At 37.6% G+C, this 18091-nt stretch overlaps 9 protein-coding genes and 1 non-coding gene across 10 annotated transcripts; 7 read left to right on the top strand and 3 right to left on the bottom strand.

The window, feature by feature from the left end:
- Positions 1 to 69: 69 nt before the first annotated feature.
- On the top strand, positions 70 to 2760 carry SOMG_02159 (zinc finger, Sec23/Sec24-type; the record flags this gene model as incomplete). Its single annotated transcript, XM_056180951.1, has 5 exons — positions 70 to 927; positions 973 to 1225; positions 1267 to 1833; positions 1873 to 2606; positions 2656 to 2760. 5 exons carry the CDS (start codon positions 70 to 72, stop codon positions 2758 to 2760), a joined length of 2517 nt encoding a protein of 838 aa, XP_056036734.1.
- Positions 2761 to 2971: 211 nt separating this feature from the next.
- On the top strand, positions 2972 to 4284 carry mfr1 (meiotic APC activator Mfr1; the record flags this gene model as incomplete). Its single annotated transcript, XM_056180950.1, has 2 exons — positions 2972 to 3089; positions 3143 to 4284. 2 exons carry the CDS (start codon positions 2972 to 2974, stop codon positions 4282 to 4284), a joined length of 1260 nt encoding a protein of 419 aa, XP_056036735.1.
- Position 4285: 1 nt separating this feature from the next.
- On the bottom strand, positions 4286 to 5366 carry tfg2 (transcription factor TFIIF complex beta subunit Tfg2; the record flags this gene model as incomplete). Its single annotated transcript, XM_056180949.1, has 3 exons — positions 4286 to 4555; positions 4631 to 4774; positions 4839 to 5366. The coding sequence occupies 3 exons, from the start codon at positions 5364 to 5366 to the stop codon at positions 4286 to 4288; spliced, it is 942 nt and encodes a 313-aa protein (XP_056036728.1).
- An 894-nt stretch (positions 5367 to 6260) lies between these two features.
- Positions 6261 to 7646, top strand: dfg502 (plasma membrane mannan endo-1,6-alpha-mannosidase Dfg502; the record flags this gene model as incomplete). Its single annotated transcript, XM_056180948.1, has 2 exons — positions 6261 to 6348; positions 6400 to 7646. The coding sequence occupies 2 exons, from the start codon at positions 6261 to 6263 to the stop codon at positions 7644 to 7646; spliced, it is 1335 nt and encodes a 444-aa protein (XP_056036729.1).
- A 990-nt stretch (positions 7647 to 8636) lies between these two features.
- On the top strand, positions 8637 to 10154 carry dfg501 (plasma membrane mannan endo-1,6-alpha-mannosidase Dfg501; the record flags this gene model as incomplete). Its single annotated transcript, XM_056180947.1, has 2 exons — positions 8637 to 8733; positions 8800 to 10154. The coding sequence occupies 2 exons, from the start codon at positions 8637 to 8639 to the stop codon at positions 10152 to 10154; spliced, it is 1452 nt and encodes a 483-aa protein (XP_056036726.1).
- Positions 10155 to 10471: 317 nt separating this feature from the next.
- On the bottom strand, positions 10472 to 11059 carry guk1 (guanylate kinase Guk1; the record flags this gene model as incomplete). The annotated part of the gene is made up of 1 exon (XM_056180946.1): positions 10472 to 11059. One exon carries the CDS (start codon positions 11057 to 11059, stop codon positions 10472 to 10474), a length of 588 nt encoding a protein of 195 aa, XP_056036727.1.
- A 532-nt stretch (positions 11060 to 11591) lies between these two features.
- On the top strand, positions 11592 to 11662 carry SOMG_20094. The gene has a single exon. It is a non-coding gene; the product is annotated as a tRNA-Gly (tRNA).
- Positions 11663 to 11918: 256 nt separating this feature from the next.
- Positions 11919 to 14903, top strand: zas1 (transcription regulator Zas1; the record flags this gene model as incomplete). Its single annotated transcript, XM_056180945.1, has 9 exons — positions 11919 to 12066; positions 12124 to 12240; positions 12366 to 13081; positions 13136 to 13201; positions 13245 to 13628; positions 13665 to 13783; positions 13830 to 14128; positions 14171 to 14806; positions 14857 to 14903. 9 exons carry the CDS (start codon positions 11919 to 11921, stop codon positions 14901 to 14903), a joined length of 2532 nt encoding a protein of 843 aa, XP_056036732.1.
- A 345-nt stretch (positions 14904 to 15248) lies between these two features.
- On the top strand, positions 15249 to 16085 carry SOMG_02152 (DUF4646 family conserved fungal protein; the record flags this gene model as incomplete). The annotated part of the gene is made up of 1 exon (XM_056180944.1): positions 15249 to 16085. One exon carries the CDS (start codon positions 15249 to 15251, stop codon positions 16083 to 16085), a length of 837 nt encoding a protein of 278 aa, XP_056036733.1.
- A 146-nt stretch (positions 16086 to 16231) lies between these two features.
- On the bottom strand, positions 16232 to 17497 carry fmd2 (glutathione-dependent formaldehyde dehydrogenase Fmd2; the record flags this gene model as incomplete). Its single annotated transcript, XM_056180943.1, has 1 exon — positions 16232 to 17497. The coding sequence occupies one exon, from the start codon at positions 17495 to 17497 to the stop codon at positions 16232 to 16234; it is 1266 nt and encodes a 421-aa protein (XP_056036730.1).
- Between the last annotated feature and the right edge of the window lie 594 nt (positions 17498 to 18091).

Genomic DNA, 18091 nt, shown 5'->3' with positions numbered 1-18091 from the left:
CTAAGACATTAGCTCTTGGTAGCTCAGATTTTGTGTCCTGGTTTTTTTTGGTGTTTTTTTTTTTTTAATATGGCCTTTTCCATAAGTGGGCCTTTGTCATGTTCCCCCAACTGTTCTTCGAGAAATAGTACTGACGAAGTTGCAATCTCGAGTCCTTACTACACGCATTTGGATGACGAGTGGATAACAAAATCATTTTCGTCCAGTACCAGCGAGAGTGAGCTCAGCGACTTCACTGTAGGAAGGTTTAATCCAATTTTGTCTGAGCGTCTGGAAAACCGCAATTACTTTTCCAAAGTCTCTTACGATCCCGTTACAAGCGATTGTGTTCCTACGGTTTTGACTGACTATACTTTTTCTCTAAAAGATTCAACAGATCCTTGTTTTCTTCGTTCGGTATACAGGGCCGTCCCGAAAAGTCCCAACGAAATTTCTTCTAGCTTGCCTTTCTCCTCTATCGCACATCCATTTTCAATCGGTAATCCTAGCTGCGTGTACAACTGGGAAAATGAAAAGGAATTATCAATTCCACATTGCGTAACTTGCGGTGCATACTTTAGTTTCCACAGTAGCGCAATTTTTAGCGGTTCACAATGGAGATGTGAGTTTTGCGATATCTGCAATAGTATAACAGATGACTTTAGCTGTCTTCTTCAAAATATGATAATGGAGAGAGAAGGCTCCACAGAAAATAACCTGATGAAACCATCATTTGATGCTTTGCTAAAGGAACCTTCAGCCAAAAGTCCATTTCTAAATATCTTTCTAATTGACATATCTCGTACTTCAGCAAGCACCGGATTCAAACGAAGTATAGCCGAGGCTATCAAGTTTACACTAGCAAGCGAAAAATATCAAACCAAGTTTTCGAAATCTAGGGTCCTGTTTATTGGCTATGACAATGCTTTACACTTTTATCGCTTGTCCGTAAGTCTCCCAGTGTAAAATCAAGGATTTACTAACCTAATTTAGAATCAAAGGGTTAACGAAAATGTTATGGTCGATCTCGAAGAGGATGAATTGGTATTTCCCTATGATACTTCCATTGATCCAAATCAAAATCGATTGGACGTAGTTCGTATTTTGAGCCACATTGAAAACAGTTCTGATGATAAGGCCAATGGATGCAATGCCTTATTACACGCTGTGAAAATCACAGCTAAACTGCTTGAAGAAAGGCAAGGAAAGATACATGTCCTTGGACTGGATAACACTATACAAAAACGTAAGTTCTTTGTGTATACAATATGCTAACTCGCTATACAGAGTATCCTTCATTGCTAGAGAAAAGAAGGAGACAGCAATCATTGCAATTGTACACACAGCGCTTGATCGAACATGGAATTTCCATAGACTTATTCATGTTGGAAAACGATTCAGAAATATATAATGACTTGATCGAACAACTATGTTTAAAAACAGGTGGAAATTACCACTTCTATCTAACTAGTAGTTCGGCACAGTCAACTTTGAAGGAGGATGTATTAGAATCTTTGAGTGGATTCATAGGCACCCATGTAAAAATAAAGATTTCCGCTTCAAAGGGTCTCCGGGTTAAGCAAATTAAAGCAGGAGAAGTTGCTGACTATCCCAAGGACAACGTGGTAAACATTTCTGCGATAAATTCAGAGACCGCTATCTATTTTGAACTAGAACAAACCGCTAGTATACTAAGCCAAACTGCTTCTATCCAAGTCCTTACTTTCTACAGGACAGTTGAAAGCTCAGAAAGGGTAAGATGTCATCACATACGTTTACCAATTGTATCATCCAAAAAGGAGGTTTTTTCCAAAGCAGATTGTGAAACATTAGTTGCTAGCATGGCGAAACATGGTAAGTTAAGTTACTTGAAGGATTATAACTAATCGTTAGCTGCGTATGTCTCAACTACCCGAAATCTTAAAAATTGGTTTTGCAGAAAAATCATAGATCTTCTTGTTGAATACCGCGGTCAGCAAGGTAAAGATCCAGAGATATATGAAAACTTGCCAGGAAACTTACAAAGTTATCCGTCGTATATGATGGCACTGATGAAATCAAGGGTTTTTATCAATAATCCATCAAAACCAGGTAGAAATACTTATTTCAACTTCAGAATCAAAACGGGGCATGTCAAAATAATTTGTATGATGATTTATCCACTTATCATTCCTCTTCACAATATGGGCTTTAAATCAGGATTTGAAGATTCAGATTGTCAGTTGAACATTCCGGAACCTATCGCTGCTTCCAGTCGATGCCTGAAAATTAATGGGATCTATTTGTCTTTTATACAGGGGAAAATTTACCTGTGGACGCACGGTGGAGTTCCAAGTACTTCATTCTGTACTTTTCTAGATTCTGGCAAAGGAAATATTCCTATGCAGACATCAAATCCTCATGAATACAAGTCAAGATTTGCGATACAAATTGAAAACATTTGCAATTACTTAACAAAAATTACGGAAGTCGATTTTTCTCGTGTTCATTACATATCCCAGCAGGATAATGGCGAAACGCAAAAAGAAATTCTAGAATGCTCATTTGGCCTAGTTGAAGATCAACTTTTTAACTCAATGGACCTGGAACAATTTCAGAATAACCTCAAAGTCCTCGCTCAAGAGAAGGTACGTTAGCAATCTTAAAACTTTGATTCATGCTAACATTTAAATTTAGGGTCAAAATAAAGGGACATTTTCTTCACTTAATGTTAAAGACGTGAAATCATTCTTCCATAAAATTAGGTTCCAAAAACAAGACATATTCAAACAAATTGCTTGATTTGTGTCAAATTATTTGTTTGTTTATTTTTATTTATTGATAATTGGTTTTTCATCTTTTTATAGTAAATATAACTCATTATTTTTCTGCACATGTAAACAAAAATAGAGTATAAAGGTTTAGGAAAACAAACAAACCATGAGACTAAAGTTAGAGGCGCTTCAAGGTCTTTTCTTTTACCATTGACCAACGCTGCGAGAATTATTTGAAGATGGGCGATAGATTCATCCCCATACGCAACGTCAGTAATGAGTTTGATATTAGTTTTGAATCGATTCGGAAGACAATAAGCGAAGGAACATCTTTACGCCGCAAGAGCTCTGGAAGTGGTATGCATAAAAAATATAGAATAAGACTTTTTTTATAATATTAATGTAATCAGTTCAACGGCAATTTATGGAGCTTCTAAGTATTGAGCTATTCGGAAATAAGCAAGTAGCCTCAAGAACTTTTCGTTATGGTGGCCTCAAAGAAAAATCAGAAAGGAATTTCTTTGATATTCCTACAAGGAATTCATACTCTTTGTCTCCTATCTCGCCTCAATCACAGGACCTCTTGCTTCGTCCCCCTAAACCGAAAAGGATATTTCCTAAAGCTCCATACAAAGTATTAGATGCTCCTTACTTGGAAGATGACTTTTATCTTAACTTGCTTAACTGGGGAAAATCGAATATTTTAGCGGTCGGTCTAGCAAGTAGCGTATATTTGTGGTCAGCTAACAGCGGTAAAGTGGTAAAACTTCACGACTTTGGAGAAGCAAACAATGTGACTAGCGTTTTGTGGACCGGAATAGGAACCAATATCGCTGTTGGAACAGACTCAGGATTTATTCATATTTGGGATACAGAATGTACGAAACCCATAAGGAGTTTGCGCCCCCATTCGAAAAGAGTAGCAGCATTAGCTTCCAATGGCCATACTTTAACAAGTGGAGGAAAGGATGAAATGCTGGCGCATCATGACTTGCGTAAACCGGAATGTTATTTGAAAATTAAAGGCCACGACCAAGAAATTTGCGGTCTTCAATGGGAAAGTAACTTAGGTCAACTGGCATCCGGCGGAAATGACAACAAACTCGTTGTATGGGACTATCGTAGCACACGACCATTGCATACATTTTTGGAACATAATGCCGCTGTCAAAGCGATAGGGTGGAGTCCACACCAGCGAGGAATTCTGGCAAGCGGAGGAGGAACAGTTGATAGATCCTTAATGATACATAATACACTAACAGGAAAGCTTCAAAATCGGCTAGATACCGGATCTCAAGTATGCAATTTAGCATGGTCCAAGACGTCCAATGAAATTGTTACTACTCATGGCTACGCCAAAAATCAGGTTTCACTATGGAAATATCCATCACTTTCGAACGTGGTTAATCTTACAGGACACACGAATCGTGTGCTTCATTTGTCTATGAGCCCTGATGGTCAATCTATCGTTACAGGAGCAGGTGATGAGACATTGAGATTTTGGAAGCTTTTCAACAGAAAACCAAAACAAGAAAGTTCATTAATTCGTTAACTTAGAGAATATCAATCATTTCAACCTCATCATCGTTGTCCCCGTCTTTGTTGACATCACTTGCAGATGAAGAAGGGCCAGTTGGAGAAGCAGAATCCTTGTCTGCATTCTGGTGTTGAGATAATTCTGATTGAGAAACTTGCTGATTCAAAAGTTCTCTCGTAGCAGCATCCATTGTTCCTTTATATTCAGGCTTTAAGCTATACTTCAATGCATATGGACCACGCTTATTCAAGATGGCTATGCTATCAAGGACTTCTTTCAAATAAACCTTCACATTTCGTTAGCTTCCAATAAATTGACTTAGCGTAATAAATAATAAAAACTTATTTCAAGAAATACTTACTTCAGGTTGTTTAACATATTCGCGAAGGCCTTTTAAGGTCCAATATTCATAATCTTCAAAGCACTTGAAAAGAATATCCAAAAGTTCGTTTCTGGGAATACGCGAGTTCTTAAGGCCTTCGCCAGTTCTTGGTTTGACATTGCGCTAAAAATGAGTTAATTATCAGTTTGCAAAGAGTTTCAAATATTGTAAAAAAGCTTGACCATACGATGAATGATGTTGTGTTTCTATTGCGAGCACCCAACGTTCCAGGAGCAAGCAGGCTAGCGCCTCTATCATCAATCATTTGAACTTTGCGCTTGGGAGCACTTGCAGCCAAAGCTCGTTTTTGCATAACGCGTCGATAATCATCATTAATAATTGGAGTAACATTACATTCGTGAGCAACTGTGCCAACCAAAGCAGTATTTTTTGTGTTGCTAGATGATGACTCGGCTTCTCTAAAGACATAAGAGTTTTTGACAAATTTGTTCATCACTTTTAAGTTGTAGTTTTTAGGAACATCGGCGTTTTCTGAATTGTTGTGGAGTAAAAGTTGAATCTCATCATTTTTTACACGTACACAACCAAGATTTGCACGATCATCATCAGGAATCGCGTCCCATTTCTCCATAAGAAATCTTGGAACTTTTACTAACCAAACTCGAGAGCCAAGTTGGCCAAGATCCAAATCTCCTGTATCATCTTCATAACGATCATCATCTTCATTACGAATTGTCGGTTTTTCTTCACTCATTTTCTCTTTATAATAGAAAACGAATAAAAAGGTCGATAGTTTGAGGTTGGCAGTCTCTTACTCAAATGACATTCGGTCATAGAAAATAATGAACCTCGTTTCCTTTGCTTAATTCAATTAAGACAATGTAACGCGAGGTTTACAAATATTTTAAATTTTTATAACAAAGTATCCCACAATGAAGATGTGTACCGGATGCTATTTAGTGCAATGTAAATAGTTTTGTTTAATATGTATTGCGACAGATTTCCAAATATTTTCTCGAAAGACTATACAGTACATGTTGGCTGGTACACTTTGCAAAGGTACGATTACAGGTGATAGCTGCGTATTATAAGTAACATACAAATGTTCAGAGAAGCCTGTGAATAAACTATGTAAGGAGGCCTTTGGATACTATAGAACTTCATTATTTTAAAGTATATAGTTTCAATTGGCCGCTTTTTAATGTGTAAGAAGCGAAGCGTTTTCATTTCAAGGGTACCAACATCATCATTCCTATTCCGATTTTTTTTCGAAGAAAAACCCTATATCTCAAAGCAATCAAGTGAATCAAATTCTTTCTATTAATTACTCCTAAAGAGAGAAAGACGTAAAAGGGATATCTGGTACATCGTCTATGCCTGCCATCGTCTCTAATTGTTTACTAACGAATAAACAAACAAAAAAAAGGTCTCTAAATAACGAACGTAGCTTACCGACCTTTAGTTACCTAAAGCTTATTGTACATTAAAGATTGACAAGCAATCTCGTTAAACTAAAACTGCGCCTTAAAAAAAGGCATGTAAATAATGAAATAAGTTTGTCTGAAACCAACACTCAATTCTTTCATTTGCATTTTTATACCTAAAAGAAACCCATCTTTTGGAAAGCCTTTACGGCTCATATATTATCATGAAATGTTATGATTATATTTATATTTGGGTACTCTTCTTTCTTTTAAAAAGTGTTGCTTGTTTCAATTTAGATCCCAATGATAAAGGTTCGCGCTTTTCTTTGTAGGCTTTGGATTACTTTACTAATGAAAGGATAGACTCTGTTTATGATGGTATCGATACAGTAACAAAAGGAATGCTGAATTACTATCAGCCTTCGTCCCATGATTTTACTGCATATTGGTGGATGACGGGATCTTGTCTCAATGGAATGCTAAACACCTATTCTGGAACGAAAAATAAAACTCATATGGGTTTAGTTGTTGATTCCCTTTTGGCCAACAAGGGTGAAAACGATGATTTCGCTCCAGACAATGAAAAATTCAATCTTGGTAATGACGATCAAGGCATCTGGGGCTTGACTGGTATGTCGGCAGCTGAAATTAATATCCAGGACAATCAGTCGGATGTTTCTTGGGCCGCCATTGCACAAGCGGTGACAAACGAAATGTCCGCTCGATGGGATAACTCTTCGTGTAATGGTGGTATTCGTTGGCAAATTTATTCTTTTAACCAAGGATACAGTTACAAAAATACAATTAGTAATGGTGCACTATTCCAATTGGCTTCTCGCCTTGCCCGTTATACACGAAATGATACATATGCGGAGTTGGCTCGAAAAGTCTGGGATTGGTCCGTAAGCGTCAATTTTGTAGATGCGGATTCGTATGCAGTATACGATGGATCAAAAACAGAGACGAACTGCAGCAGCGTTACAAATGAACAATGGTCCTATACAACTGGTGTTTACCTTGCTGGTACCGCCTTTTTGTACAATTACACAAATGGAACTTCTGAATGGAAAGGTCATATGGATGGACTGCTGAATCGAACACTAAACCATTACTTTAACGAGGACAAAATTATTTACGAGCCTACTTGCGAAACGTCGAACACTTGCAACTATGATCAGACTGGCTTTAAAGGTATGCTCGCTCGTTACCTTAGTTATACCATGCAGCTCGCTCCTTATACCGCTGAAACAATTATGCCTTACCTTCATGCAAGTGCTAAAGCAGCTGCTTTAGCTTGCAGTGGTGGTTATGATGGTGTCACTTGTGGAAACAGATGGACTTGGAACAATGGTACATGGGATAAAAACTACGGACTCGGAGAACAACTTTCAGCACTGGAAGTTATTCAATCAGTTTTAACTCCTCAGTATTCTCCTCTGTTATCTCTGGACACTGGCGCAAGATCAAAATCCGACCCAAGCGCAGGACAAATTACCCAAGTAAGCTATTCCGTTCCTGCTGCCACGAAAAGTGATAAAGGCTGGGCAGGCTTTCTAACAGCTCTCTTTTCATTCCTTTTCTTATTGTTTTCTCTATGGTTGTTCTTTTAATATTATAAGTGGTCCCGGAAATCAGAACTCTTTACTATCGTCCTCTCATCTCTTAAATATTTCTCATATTGCTACAGGAGTCCATCACCTTTTTTTTCCGTCCATTTTCATTTTAATTATTTGAGAATTTTGCCTACTCTATCTCCCTTATATATATACATATATATACAGTTTATTTACATACTCAAAATTCCTCTTTTTCATCGTGCCTAGTTCCTTGTTTAACGGTAGTGGTGTTTGTTCAAATGAACTTGAAATCCCTTTGGTAATACTAACATAGAGAGTATCCGTTGTATCCGCGGCTATTCAATTTATGATTCATTCTCATTACATGTAATGTTTTCACTCGGTTTTGAAATGTAAATTTATTGCAGCGATAATATGTATCAACAATCGATTGTGATGCATTCACATAAAATCCAGCAATTATTTTTTGAATAGAATCATGTTTTTTTTTTCTACTTGATATTACAGCATGCCAAATTGAACAAAAAATTGCAAAACTGGATGAACGCCTTTAGGACTTTTTTCTCTTTATGAAAATTTAATTCTTAATGTTTTGTTCCGTTTAAAGGAGAAAATAATATCCAACAATTGATTGACGCAATCTACCACTCGACCGATTATTTGCGCAAATTTGTTTACTAAACGGTTGTTGCCTTCAACCGAATTTTTATACAAGTCTTATACAAACCGCAATTTAGGTGCTTCTCTGGAGAAGAGCAGCTTTTTACATTGAAATTTCACATTTTTGAATCATACTACCATTACTTTCTTTGAATACTTGAATTGAGCTCTTAATTGATATTAAACAGTTTTTTCCATGACTCGAGGATAACGAAGCGTGAAACAACTGAATTACTTTTTGCCTTTATTTCTGTTGAATTTGTTTTAAGTTATTTACCTGATCTCTTGTTTTTTTTATGAGTTTATCTTTGCGTTCTTTATTTTTTTTTTCCTAAGTATTCATCATCGGTTGTTTACCCAAGCATGAAAAATTCTTTGCTGTTGCCTTTTCTTTACATTATATCTATTTGTCTTCCTTTTTTCCAGGTTCAAGCTCTTCATCTCGATATCCATGATGATGGTAAGTAGCTTTAGCCGTTATGACCGGCTTAACTCGTATCTCGACAATTTTTAACTCTTCATTTAGATTCAATTCGGAGTACCATAAACAGCATGACTGGAGAGCTGATGAATTACTGGAACGGTACCGACTGTAAATTTGTCTCATCATATTGGTGGCTTACTGGTGCATCCATGACCGTTCTCCTAAACAATGGTATATTGTTTGATAATAATACATACACGGATTTGGTTTCTAAGTCCTTGATGTATAACGCTGGTAGTGACCATGATTATCAGCCGTCTGACGAATACTTCAATTTAGGAAACGATGACCAAGGAATTTGGGGTGCTGCGGCAATGGATGCTGCAGAGCTCAATTTGAAACAAGTAGATGATTCATCAGCGTCTTGGCTTGAAATAAGTCAAGCAGCATTCAATCGTATCTCCGGTAGATGGGACAACGTAAACTGTAATGGTGGTGTACGTTGGCAAGCGTTTCCTTGGTTGAGTGGTTATACATATAAAAACAGTATCAGTAATGGGTTACTGTTTCAACTAGCTGCTAGATTGGCTCGTTTTACTGGCGATTCCTCGTATGAAGATTGGGTTAATCGCATCTGGGATTGGTCAACATCTAGTGGGTTTGTCAATACCACAAATTACAGCGTTTATGATGGCTCAAAAGCATCGACGAATTGTACGACCATAGATCATTCCCAATGGTCTTATAACCTTGGAGTGTACATGACTGGTGTCGCCTACATGTACAATTATACTCAAGGAGACAACATATGGAAGAAGAGACTTGACGGTTTTATTTCCCATGCCACATCTTTTTTTATAAATAATGGCATAGCATGGGATCCACAGTGTGAAAACACAGGGACATGTAACATTGACCAAACGGCATTTAAAGGAATATTGATGCAAAGTTTTGGAAATGCAATTCGTCTTGCTCCTTATACCAGAAGCAAGCTATACCCATTAATAGAAACATCAGCAACTGCTGCAGCTTTGGCTTGTTCGGGTGGGTACAGTGGAAATAGTTGCGGCGTCCATTGGTCTTGGGACAATAGCACATGGGATGGCACATATGGTGTCGGTCAACAGTTTTCAGCTTTGGAAGCTGTACAGATGCTTTACGTTGATAAATATCCAAAGTTAGTTACCTTGTCGAATTCGTCAGACAATCGTTCAAATTCTAGTTATGCTAGTGCCAATTCAACCACAGACAACTATGAAGTTAACGTTTCTCGACCGACAGAAGCTGATCGAGGTGGCGCAGGATTTCTCACATTTTTGGCAGCCTTTTTACTATTAGGCGTATCTATATGGGCCATGATTGAAGATGAAGAAGGAAAGATTCCCTCTAGAACTCATCAAAGTAATACTGAAACCTTTGAGGACAAGAAGAAAGACGAGACCATCATGAATGTATAGTTTGATTGTCTCAATGAGGGTGTAAAACACACTCTGATATTGATATTTATACAACTTCCATAAAAGAATGGAAAAGATCTAGGCATCACGGTATGCTCACTTTAGTTTGTTGTTTTTATATGTTTTAGATTCCTTTATTAATAATAAGATTTACGACGGAAATAATGAAAAGATACAGAGAAAAAGTAACCAAATTAAATTAAATTAGGTAATTACTCAGTACTTTGTGTATGCAAAGAAATTTTTTGATCAACCAATGCTATAAAAACCTCCATGAATAACAGAGGTAAGATTACAAGATATTTTTGTGTTTTTGCTTAAGAATCAGAAAGGCAGAATTCCTCAAGTTCCTTGTATGCCTTTTCTAGGTCATCATTAACAATAAGGGTCTCAAAATTACCAGGCTGTTTACTGTATTCAACCTCTTTCAAAGCACGTTCCAAACGCAATAAAACAGACTCTTCACTTTCAGTACCACGACCGCGCAAGCGAGCCTCTAATTGCTCAATACTGGGGGGTGCCAAAAATGCGTAACGTGCCTTGATGGCACTCTTCTTAACCTGCAAAACACCCTGCAAATCAATGTCTAAAATAGCTTTTTTGTTTCCATTTTCGAGGTCTTTGATGGCCATTATGGAGGTACCGTACATATTTCCGGAAAACTCGGCCCATTCAACAAACTTATTTTCAGCAACTAGTTTTCGGAACTCATCCTTGCTAACATAATGGTAGTCTATACCTTCTTGCTCGCCAGAACGGGGGCTTCTAGTTGTATGGGACACACTGAAACCTAGCTTGTCTCCGTGTAACGACAAAAGTCGCTTCAACAAGGTTGATTTACCAACTCCGGAGGGGCCAAAGACAACAACAGGTGAATAAGCCAAATGGTAAGTTTCAACTGTCATTTTGAAAGGAAAACTTGAAAAAGAATGAAAATTCGCAAAGCCTGAAAACCGTCGTAAATGTATAACGAACCTTTTAAGAAAAGATGCTCGAGGGAGATAGATCTTGAAAAACAGCCAAAGAAGTCAAAAGCCGCTAGGACCTTTGATTGCAAGAAATTGTTTGTTTACGTTAAAAAAGTTTTCCCTTCTGAACAAATAAAGCTAATTACCGTATATACGTAAAAATACGTAATTAAAAATAACAGTAAAAGTAAACATGCGGTATATGCTGTTAACGGAGGAAAATATGCCAATGTCTGATGGAAGAATTCAGAATTCCGTACATAACTATGTATTTCTTTTTGCACTTGTTTACCAAGCATGAACACTACAAAGCCCTTGCGGTTGATTGATTGTTCAAGAAAGACGGTAGCTCCTATATCTGCTATACGTCTATGTGGTATTTGGACATTGTATGATGAACAAAGCATGACTAGAAGGATCCATAATCAACATCATATATTTGTTATTATTTGGTAACTAATATGCAAATGCTTTGGTGGTTTAGTGGTATAATGCTTCGTTGCCATCGAAGCGACCCGGGTTCGATTCCCGGCCGAAGCAATTCTTTTATTCTCCTTTATATTTTTGTCACGCTGACAAAAAGGATATGAGAATAGCTTTTTGTAATGAAACACCAAAGGGAATGTAGTGCTTAGTTTCTTTTTTATTTCTATCAAGATCCGTTTTGGCACTGGGACTTACCACCAAGGGTGATTGTATCCATTAACGAGGTCTAGCAACACAAGGATTTTGCCCCCCACATTCTACCAACTACACCTAGGTGGATGGTATTGTACGGAAAGGAGGAATAAGAATAATGTCCAACGAGGATTCATTTGCTGGAAAACCTTCTAGGAAGCGCTCACGGGCTCACCAAATTGGAGACCCGAGGTTTTATTGCACTTACCTTGATTGCCCAAAGTCTTTCACAAGAAAGGAACATTTGCGGCGCCATGAACGAACTCGTAAGTCGCTTGCAGAATGATTTATGTATTTTAGAGGCTTACATAAACACCAATTAGATGAAAACTTGAAAACTTTTACGTGCTCGTTTTGTCATCGTGCATTCGCAAGAAGTGATGTCCTACATCGCCATGTACAACAAATGCATATACAAAAGCAAGGCCTTTATGAAAAGTGTATGTTGGAAATGAAAACGCTCAAAGCATCGTTTTCGGTTTACGGTATCCTGTTGTGTTGACCGTGTTTAAATGATGTTTGAGTTAAAGACTCGTTCGTACACGAATCTAACTTTGAATTTTAGTGCTTCCTTCTCCTTCATCATCCCATTTATTTTCTAAGGAATTTCACGATGTAACTCCCAATGCCTCTCACAATCCTTCTGTGAACCCAAATTTGGTCCAAGTGTCTGCAAGTATGATACAGCCTTCCCAGCCAAATCCCATTGCAAGCCGTCCTGGGCATGTAAATCCACCGGCTACTTCTTCCATCGTTCCTACCCAAGCTCTTCCGTCCTCTCCTTCCAAAGTTTTTGAAAAACCCGATATTTTAGTTAATAATCCTGATGCAAACTTCTTTCATGATCATGCTAATAGCAGTTTAAACGTCGATTTAGCTTCTTTTTCATCACCTCCTCCATCCTCTTTGAGTGTAAAAATCCCTGCTCAACGGCCGGTTCCCATACCCCAACAAATGGATCCTTCTCTAGTTCCAAACCCCCGTACTTCATCTTCCCTTTATGAAGAGTTTTTCCAATTAGATTCTACTCCCGATGGTTGCACACGCTTGGATCTATTTCATGATTCTCTTTGTGTTTTAAAAAACAGATCATTCGCAAGTTCCACAAAAACAATGGATGATAATTTGCGTTGGTTTTTTTCATGCTCTAATAAAAATAAGAAAAGGCAGCGATTCGAGTCTTCGTCTCCATTACAATCACCTGCCGATTCCACTTTGAGCCAGGATGACGCGTTTCCCAACTTGAATAGGACATTCTTAAATTATTACTTTACGGCTACTGTATGTTTATTAGAACGTGCTTCAGGAAGTGTACAAAGCTAACCGTTTTCGAAGGGCCCTATGTACGTGGCTCAAAAGTGCCCTCTATTTGTGCATGCCAATCTTTTGGGATACTTAAAAGTATGTCTAATACTTTGTGAAACTGATTTGTAACCTTTTTTAGAATCATCACATGCTATCTACCGATTATTTAAACATAGTTACTGCAGAGTCGATTAGTATATGGGTGAATGCCTATTGGTCTTATTTTCATATCCGCTGGCCAATCCTACACAGAGGCACTTTTCAAATATCCCAAACTCCTTTGGAATTACTTTTGGCTATGATTACCCTAGGCATGCATTTTACGAATAATCCTTCAGATCGTCTTCTTGCTATTGAAATTCATTCTAGGCTTCGTTTTTTTGTTTATGAGAAGGAAGAGTTTCTTCCACCTATACCTTTGTGGGTCTTTCAGATGCTGTTGTTAATCCAAATTTTTGAAATGCTAACAAGTACGGTTCAACAACACCGCTTGTCTCAGCTATTTCATCCCGTGTTAATTGAGGTAATATTTTTGAAGGAATTTAAACTAACCTTTTAGGCTTTGCGTCAGGCAAACCCAGAAGAAGCATTAACTGTTCACTCCGAAACCTTTAGTGTTGACTCAAATTCCTCTTTACAGTATTGGCATAAGTGGATTACCAGGGAATCTGTCAAACGGTATATGAAGAACACTTACATTATTGCTTACTAATTACTATTTCAGGTTAATTTTTGGTTGCTTTTCTTTAGACGCCATATGCGTCCTCATTTTTGGAAATCAGCCTTTATTATGTGTAACGGACGTGGCATTGCCATTATTTGCTGATGAACACCACTGGGAAGCAGAAAATTTTGAGGTCTGGGCGAGCCAAAAGCCATTAGATGAACCGCCTACAATTTTGCATGTTCTCAGAGCCTTCATTCAGAATGAAACGTTGTCGTTCATGGAATCTCCTTGGAATATGCTATTGATTTTACATGGCTTGGTGTCTGTGGATGTATCAGTAAAACAAAAGAAGTTTGGTAAGCAAAGCTCTATGAAGGATATGTTCTAACTTCATGTAGTACCCGGACTCAAGCTAAGCAAGCGTGAAATTGATAACTGGTGTAATATTATTTATGAAACTTATAAGCGATGGTATTCGAAATTTAATGAAGAATTCATTCAAACAGGAACGCTGCCAGCTAAGCATCCATTCGTCAAAGAATGTTTTGCACTGTACCATTTAGCAGCTTTTTACTCAAAAACTAAAATCACTTATATCCAATCCTACGCTAACTCTATTTCTTCAAAATATAAAGAATTTGAGTCTGTCAAATACAACGTTCCGATGAAATACATAGATCTTTGGGCAAACACTGAAAATGCTAAAATCTCGATTTGCCATGCTATTGATGTGATGGAAATGATGATTCATGAGGATTTGAATGCGAGCACACCGTTTACTACTCTTTTATATTATCCGTGGTCATTTTATATTGCAGCTCTCGTATTATGGAGCTTTGGGTATTCCAAAACTAAGCAGAGCGTTAAACTCGATTTTACAAAAAGCTATCGGTCGCAAAGTACCACATACATTGCAAAGATGCGGCATTTATTGTATGAAGATGGAAGCGATGATACCGATACCATTTATAGCAAAACTCAACCTATTCTTCATATGACTTTGCGGTTGTTAGAGGCCTACCCATGGCAAATCTGTATGTTGCTTTAATATAAGTTTAAAATATCTACTAACGTTTGATGCTAGTACGGACTAATATGGAAACTATTCGATCATTACTTTCAGATCTATGAAATGACTTACTCACGTTTAGGTGAACAAAAAGATAGAAGCTTGCATACTAAATTTAATTTGCTAATGATTTACGCTTTGTTTTTTTTTTATTTTTTTATTTGTGTTGCTCTTAATATAAATCGCTTCCCTACAGACAAACATATTTATGGTTTAATACACATAAAAAATGCAATTCATGAAACAGATAATTTTAAAAGAGAAAGTTTGTATGTAATGATTATCTTCTAAATAAGTAACAATCAATTTGGTTATTTCTGCGTTTAGCCAAGTTATGCTATACTATATACGTAAGGGGTCCCCAGTCGACTTGGCTTGCATTATTAGTAAACCAATGCGTAACTTCAATGGGGTCCCAAGTAAAACTGAAAGAAAATGAAGCTAAGCAAGATGAGTCTGAAGAAGTTGAGGGTATAAAGCCCATTACAAGTCCGAAAATGGAAGGACCGTGTACAATATCAGTCTTTACGCCTTCTATCAGAAATGTTACGAAGGAAGACGAGAAAGCTATATCGAAGACAAATTTCCTTAATACAAATGTTTATACGAACGTGTTTCATGGGCTCGTCAATCGTTCATTGAAGACAAAAGTTACAACATTGGGTCTTCCAAAATCATTCTCAAAGAAAGCTTCCACGAAGGCTCTGTATAGTCAATTCCAGCCGATATGTCTCCTTTCTCGAAGCACTGAAGTTACAAAAGGCTTTCCTTTAGTCTATTTTCCAGACGATCTCCCGAAGCATGATGTTGACGAGGAGGATTATAAGTCGTTTATACATGATATTAATATGGCATGTTCCTTTAGTGAAGTTGCTCTTTTAGGATCTGGTAATCTTGTTGGTTTAGTAAGCCTTGGGGTTTCTCGATTCATCATCAGCTATTACATCGAAAAGTACATTGATAATGTTCGTTTTCCTGTGGTTCGGGGATTTGTTGAATTATGGAACAAGAATTTTTTTCATCAAAGAAAGATTCATGTCTTTTTTTTGAATCCGGACGAGGTTGCTGAACAGAAGGATAAAGCAATTGAGGCCTATCAAAAGGAAAATGAGTACACGGGATTCTTTTCAAAAAGGTTATCCAAGAGATGGTGGAACAAGCAACATCACCATATTTCGGATACTGGACACTCGAGGCTACTTATCGTGTCGTTCGATTCAGACGGTATGCCATACATTCCATAGTCTAGGATATTTTTTGAAACTTACCTTACACGAAAAAAATTTATCTATGCGAAATTTATTTCTTGTTCTTAAATAAGAACTTTTTCATTAATCATCAAAATCGTTATCCTATTTTATATAAAATTTATGTACTGACATATATCACCTTACAATTCACAGAAAATCTTGAGATATCCATCTTGTTTGTAAAACAATTTCTCATAAGCGTCAGGTAGATCGTCAAACTTGACCTTGTTAGTGATCATCCATTCCGGATTAATCTCTCCGGATCTTAGAGCTTTTAATACTCTGTCAAAGTAGTTTTGGCATGGGCATTGGCCAGAACGAACCGTCAAATGTTTCATCATGATATGTCCAATAGGGAATTGATTGCTAGTTCCAACATAGTCTGCAATGAGGGAGACATGGCCATATTTTCGAACACTTTGGAAGCATTCAAATACAACATCAGCTGAATCCGTCTCCAAACCCACAGCACGTTCTACCTTTTGAAGCATAGTAGTGGTGAATCGGAAACCGGTGGCATCAATAGCAACGTCTGGGCCATTGGGAATTAATTCGAGAATCTTTTTGGGAATATCTTTCACCTCATTTCTATTTATTACTTCAAATCCAAAACGATTCTTAGCGATTTCAATGCGCTCAGGAATAGTCTCAATGCCAATGACACGTTTCGCACCTAGAATTTCAGCCCAACGGCCTGCATACAACCCAATAGGCCCCATACCCCAAATTGCAACTGTATTTCCTTCTTTGACACTGCCGAGCTCGCATGCGTGCAAAGAGGTACACAATACATCTGACATATAGAGACCTTTAATATCGGGAATATCTTCTGGGAGCTTATAGCAGTTGACATCACCAAACGGGACACGAATATATTCGGCCTGACAGCCTGGGACATCTCCCAGCATCTTGGTATAGCCAAAGATTGCAGAGTGATGCGCACCGTAGTTGACGTCCATAAGCTTAGTGTCATTTGTAGTGTCACAACCGGGAAACTCACGTCGTTTACAGAATGAACAGGATCCACAGGCAATATCGAAAGCGATAACTACTCTCTCACCTACAAATAAATCCTGGACTTCTGAGCCGCGTTCAACTATAACACCACAAGACTCGTGTCCAAGGACAGAACCTTTATCAATACCTGGAACTTCGCCAGAAAACATGTGGGAATCAGAACCTGAGCAGATGGTACAGGCAGTCGTTTTAACAATCACATCTTTTGGGTGAGTGATTGTTGGTTTAGGCACTTGCTCAATTTTCACACTTTTTGAGCCATTGAACACAACAGCTTTCATGGTTGCGCCTGATGGATCTTGGACCGGCTGGCCGTATGTCTCCGAAACGGGATTCCGACCCAACTGCTTGTCCATCAGGTTGGTAGCTGTATTTCTTATTTCATTCATTTTCCTATAGTGAAATTGCTCGACAAGTTGATTTGGTCACTTTAGAGTATTTCAATGTTTGGAAACAGAATACAAAATGCACATTCTCTTATTTATATACCTGTCTGATTCAAAACATTGTATATACGTCAGGATTAAAGTGCAGTTGAATTCCCGTAATATTTGTCGTATTCAACCGTGGCCATAAAATGTGAAAGTAATTATTACATCAGAAATAGCAGACGTCGGGTTTCGAGACTTAAAATTATGTAAAAAGAAGCGACTGAGTTGCAGTAATTGATTTATGAAAAGTAAACATCCTTCCGTAGGTGGTTTTGTATTCCTCATATACAACCTATGTGAGTTCTGCTAAAAAGCATTATATACTTCATATAGTCTTTATTGTAAATAAATTCTCGTGACTTGTAAATCCTCAGATAAAGAAGGACTGTACCTAGCATAAATTTCTATATCTAACAGCCTTGGGAGTTCTCATAAATCATGTTCATACTTTAAGTAATGTTTATGATATAATACATGTTCCAGGTTTTGGTTAGTTACTTATTTATAGAAGGCTGCATTGTTGTTGTTTTTTTTTAAAAAAAAAAATTTCAG

Source organism: Schizosaccharomyces osmophilus, chromosome 1 (assembly GCF_027921745.1).
Source record: "Schizosaccharomyces osmophilus chromosome 1, complete sequence".
In the NCBI taxonomy this organism is placed as follows: domain Eukaryota; kingdom Fungi; phylum Ascomycota; class Schizosaccharomycetes; order Schizosaccharomycetales; family Schizosaccharomycetaceae; genus Schizosaccharomyces; species Schizosaccharomyces osmophilus.
Note: the sequence above shows the minus strand (reverse complement) of the source record. Positions and strands in the feature narration are given on the sequence as shown.